We start from the raw sequence: 5,212 nt of genomic DNA on the forward strand, positions 1-5,212 counted from the left end.
CAGCAGTGGTGAGCACCTTTGCAAGTGTAAATGGACACTGAGATTCTCTCTTCTTTCAATTGCCTCAGATTGGAAAAAGAGCTGAGGGAGCAAGGTCAACCCCAGTCTGTCCCTCAAATCTGACTGCCAAGAACGTTTGATGGAGCAGTTGAGGCAGAGATGTTACAGAACAAAACTACGATCCCTTTGTCCTCTGGCCACTTAGGGAGAAGTACGCCGACCACTCATCACTGAGTGCGGGATTCCTCTGCCCATTCTCCCATTGGGTCATAAGACTTGTGGTGGAAGGGAGGCTGGCAAGTGCTTTCAGCACGTGCTAGGCGTCCAGCGCCTCCATCCTGACGTTTCATCCTCACCTCCCAGAGACCAGCGCCCTCAGTACCCTCCTGCCTCCCGCTCCACCCATTTTGTACACAGTCAGGGCTCAGGGATGTGACTCTAAGCGTAAAGGGGAGGTGGGACAGGAGGAGGTGGGAAGAGAGGCTTGGCAGAGGTATACTCGCAGGATCACCTTCACCCACCAACTCCAAACTGCCGGGATGGCCCTTGGGCTGGGCAGCAAACCAGCGGAGGCCCTCGACCCCATTGGTTACACCTCGCGGGGACGGCCAAACAAGGCGCATGCTGGTTGGCAGGAAGCGGACCAATGAGGAGGCGGCAGGGCTGGCGCGCTGAAAGCCTCGCGTTATTTGCGGCCATCTCCTGCGTGTGGTGCGGCTGGTGCTTGACTGCGCACTCCAGACACCGCCCGCCTTACCTGCCCGAACCGCCGCCACCGCGACCCAGATAAATCATCACCGCCCCAGATCTGGCAGCAATCCATCTCACGACATGAGCTCCCCAGATGATGAGGTGTCTGTTTCGGGAGCGGGTTTCCGCTCAGACTGCGGGGAGCGGACCAGCGGCCTTGAGGCCAGCTTCACAGCCCCGCAGGGACCCGGCCCCGGCCCCGGCCCCAGCCCTGGCCCTGAGCCGGGGGCAACTGGAAGCAGCGAGGGTGAGGGCGGGGGTGGCTTCCCAGACCCTGAGGACTTTGAGTCAGAGCGGGAACTGCTGGAAGCGGGAGGGCCGGTGCTGTGGGGCCGCGAAGGCCGGTCTGGCTTCCCGGCCGACGACCAGGGCGATGCCTTGCAGCTGGCTGACGAGTCAATGGCGGCCATCCTGCAGCAGATGGCCTACCTGAACGTGCTGGGCATCAGCAGATACCTGTCCCAGGAGAGCTACGCGGTCGGCGAGGTGTCTGACTTGTGGGACCTCGAGGAACGTCCTTGCCATCGAGGCGGTGCCGCCCATAAGTGTGGGGAAGCGGCACAGGCTGAGGCTGGCCCTAACGGGGTCGGCGGGCCCAAGGCGGGCCGGGCCTGGGGGAACCCTAAAAGAGGCACAAAGAGTAGGTTGAACGTGGCTGTGGATCACCAGTGGCCTCCTTCAGAAAATCCAGCCGGGCTGCTGTCTGACCCCGAGTCCTCTGAGGAGTTTAGTGAGATAGAGTTGATGAGGGTGAGCATTTCTCCCAAAGACGGAGGCCGGGCCAAGCTCAAGAGCCCCGAGGATCCTGGGAACACACCCAGACGCTCGAATGTCCAAGGCAGGGAGAATCTCCTTAACGTGCCAGGCACTTGCCTGTCCTCGGCTCCGCAAGGATTAATTTCAGTTGTGGAAAAGCAGGGCAGGCAGGGCGGTGCAGAGCAGGAGGACATCTCTACCCCTAAGAAAGTGCAGAGCGTGCTCTGGGGGAAGGGAAACAGCCTGTCCAGCTACCCGGGAGTGGCAGTAGTATCAGCTGCTGCAGCTGCCGCTACAGGCAGTGGGCCGTGGCCCACTCCTAGGAGGAAGGGGGTCCAGGAGAAGAAATCCCTTGGGGGCATCTCCAAACCTGCCATGGAGAGAACCTTCCCTTCCTGGGGGCAGGGAGTCTCGGCCACTCCCCTGGAACCGGCCACCTTCCCCCCAATCTCCGGCATCCCGCTGCTCGGGAGGTCCAAGAAGGAGGCCTTGGTCCCTTCGGGAGTCAAAGAGTTCAAGCACACCGGTGCTGGGAAGAAATCCGTGGCTAGGCGAGCCCAGGAGTTGGTGGCAGCAATGGCGGTGTCGGGAGAAGACAACGACCCAAATAGAGACCCATTCCCAAAGGGTCAAGTGAGTAGGCCAGACCCCTCCTCTCTCCCCACTCTTCCCCCTCCCACCCTCCCCACGGCACAGGTCTTCACCCCTTGTCCCTCTCTCCATTCCTCAGGGGTCGTCATTGGGTGGCCCTCGGTCACTGGGTCATTAGGATGCCAGATTGGGATCCTTTTACTAGGGACAAACGTTAAGGTAGCACTTCGGGTGTGCTGGGCTCGGTTCTCCACCCTTGGCCTGTTTCCAGCCTCCTCCACGAGGCTGGGGCTGGAGTGGAAGGGAGAGCTGATAGCTGAATTGATTTGAGGGGACCCCTTAAAAGCTTCACAGAGCTTCGGTGTTTAGACGCATCACTTTCCTGCTTCCTACTTCCTAGCTCTTCCCCAAACCTTCCTTGCAGGGTGCCCAGGTTTCTCAGTGCCAAACTGTTGACCCCAGCTCAGCTCTGCCTACTGGCCTGGGGCTGACTGAGAGAGAATTTGCTAAAGTGATCAGCCTTTCAATTCTCTTTCCAATTCCCTGCCTCAGCTCCGTCTTGAGTCACTCGAGCTCTCACACAGACTGACACAGACATATAAATGCACTGGTACACACACGCTCGTGTGCACACACACACACCCTTACTCCAGATTAGTGAGAAATTTTTGTTTTTAGCTGACCACTGACAGGCCAGGGCCATCTTGTCCATGGATGCATCATGGAGAACACAGCAGCGCCAACCTCTACATCAGAGGGGCACGGGATTCAGGAAACTCAGAGCCCATGGCCAGTAACAAGGGAGGAGTCATGCCCAGAGGGCCTGGCCCCTCAGGTGAGTGTCCTGGGTTTTGATATGTGGGGAGGAGGCCAGGGGTGAGGGCAGAAACCTCTGTCTCTGACTCTCTCTCTCTCTTCTGGGGGCTCAGCCTTGCTCTCAGGCCGCTTCTCCCATGGGAAACAGGGTGTCAACAGGGCTGGACCTGGCCCCCTCACCTTCTGTGTGGGATTTGTTTGGCAGGGGTGATCGGTGGCAGTGCCCCAACAGCTAGTCTGGGCGTAGACCTGCAGGCTAATAGCCTTTTCCGTGAAGTGCTGTTTGCCCACATTGCTCTCCCAGGTGCTGGCTGTGGCTGCCACTCTGGGAGGCTCGAACCCAGAACCAGAGTCTTTGCCGACCATCGTGGTGAAATGGCTGCCCCTAAGGAAAAGGAGGGGCAGGCCCAGAGAGAAGATTTGGACTGCCTGCCGGGCAGAGCAGGGGAGGCTTGATGCTAGCAGAGGGTGGTATGGCCTCACCTCAGGTTAGACCCGACCTGGCCCTTTCCACCTCACTGGGAACCTGGGAAGCTGGATTGTGTGTCCTTTCCCTCTCAGGTGACCAGGAACCAACTGACCACCCCACAAGACCGAAAAGACAGCAGCAGCTACCCGGAAGGCAGGGGTGTCCTCGGGTAATACTTCTTCTGGCTCCTGGAAATGCACACCCAAACCCCATGGTGGGATCTGGGTCCAAGTTCAACTGACATGTGTGGGCCCCCCCCACCCCCATCCCGAACCCCAGGGAGGGAGCCCACCTCCTTTCCCCGGAGGAAAGTTTTTCCCTTGCCAGTCTAGACACCTGGCTTTGGGATGGAGGGCCCGGGGGAGAGGAGAGGAGGAGGAGAGGGGAGGCGGGTGTATACTAACCATTTCTCTTCCTCCTGTGTCTGCTGGCCTAGTGTCTGGTGCTACAGAGAGAAATAGACGACCTTAAGGAGCAACTTGGTATGAGGAACCAGGGACAGAGAGCAGCAGGTTCTTAGTGCAGAAGCAGGGTGGGCCCTTGTGGTGGGGTGGGCTGCAGGTGCAGGGGGGCTTATAGGGATCAGCATTCCTGTGGGGAGGAGAACCTATCAAACCTGTCCCTGGAGTGTGCGGTGCATGTTCAGCTGGGCGTGCGGACAAGTAGCAAAGTACTGTGTGGACTGCGTGCATACTCTGCCAGCCAGACGAGTCCTAGAGAGCTCCTGATAGGACTTGTAGAGACGCCTTGTTGATCTGTTGTGGTCTCTAAGGGTCTTGTTGGATTGTTCGCGAGACAGTTTTTGAATGGTTTGGGCATGGCCCGGAGCTTGAGAGCTCTTGACACATTTTGTCTCCTTTTAGGAAATGGCTCCACATTTAATTCCGGTAGCGGGGAGTGATCAGGCCCAGAGCTCTTTGCATCGTGGTTGGGGGTATGTGTGTTTCAGGTTGCAGGGCTAGGTGGTTCCCCACGGGGACAGGGGCACAGGCTTCTATTCCGTCTGTCTGGAGCACCTGTTTATGCCTCTCCCTGTTGCAGCCTCCAAGCGGTACCTGGCTGACAAGTTCCAGATCGTTTGAAGTGAGTGTTACACCCTGCATGCCCCTTCCCACAACGTTGGCTCTTGAGCAAGGCTGTGGGCTGGCCCTGGCTTGAGGCTCTTCCCTGATTCTGCTGTTTTACAGGTTGAGTCCAGTATCTTCCTGCAAGAGGAGCAGCAGTTGACCTCCAAGGCCGGCGAGCTATAGCCAAGCTTGTTGCCTCTTGTTCTGCCTCCACCAGGGCATCCTCTGCCCTTTGTTTTGCCCCCTCTCTGCCCAGTGTCACAGCAGTGTTTGATTAAAGGACTTCTCATGTTCTGTGTTCTGCCCTGTCTCTGGGGGGTAGGGGTTAAGGGAGTGGGACGAGGCCTGGTGGGGAGCTGTTCCACATCAGAACATTTTCCAGAACAGTACCTCTGGAATTAGTGTTGGGATCTCTGGGTCAGCCTCTGCTACCATCCAGGCCATCAGACCAGCGGAGCGCCCCCAGTCTGTGTTCTGTGTGGCCTCTGTCTGGCCACATTGGCACGTCCTCCCTTTTGCCTGAAGGCCCTTTCTATTTCTCTAAACACCCTCCTCTGGGGTTTAGCAGTTTCCATTCATTGCTGCCACTCTGCTTCCCTGTTGGAAGGAACTCATGACCCCCTTACAGAGCTCCAGTCTTTCACCGTTCCCTCACTGCACTCATTGTCCTGCTTACCCTGACCACTCTGCTTTCCTGTCAGAGCACCCTCGATCCCTCCCCTGGCTTGTCATCCATGACCTTGCCTGCATGTTTACTTAAGCA

The 5,212-nt window shown here is 58.0% G+C and overlaps 1 protein-coding gene across 1 annotated transcript; it reads left to right on the top strand.

Moving 5' to 3' along the window:
* The first annotated feature begins 831 nt into the window (after positions 1–831).
* On the top strand, positions 832–4,632 carry LOC136154490 (uncharacterized protein CXorf49 homolog). The gene is made up of 6 exons (XM_065916750.1): positions 832–2,139; positions 2,776–2,932; positions 3,119–3,217; positions 4,246–4,269; positions 4,424–4,458; positions 4,570–4,632. Exons 1-6 carry the CDS (start codon positions 832–834, stop codon positions 4,630–4,632), a joined length of 1,686 nt encoding a protein of 561 aa, XP_065772822.1.
* The last annotated feature ends 580 nt before the right edge of the window (positions 4,633–5,212 follow it).

This window comes from Muntiacus reevesi, chromosome X (assembly GCF_963930625.1).
Source record: "Muntiacus reevesi chromosome X, mMunRee1.1, whole genome shotgun sequence".
NCBI lineage: Eukaryota > Metazoa > Chordata > Mammalia > Artiodactyla > Cervidae > Muntiacus > Muntiacus reevesi.

Bases quoted from the DNA above. Each gene is read 5' to 3' on its own strand.
- LOC136154490 (XM_065916750.1), top strand. From the start codon at position 832: ATGAGCTCCCCAGATGATGAGGTGTCTGTTTCGGGAGCGGGTTTCCGC. The intron at 3,218-4,245 runs GTGCTGGCTGTG...GTCTCCTTTTAG, and splicing joins TGCCCACATTGCTCTCCCAG to GAAATGGCTCCACATTTAAT. The intron at 4,270-4,423 runs GTAGCGGGGAGT...TCCCTGTTGCAG, and splicing joins TGGCTCCACATTTAATTCCG to CCTCCAAGCGGTACCTGGCT.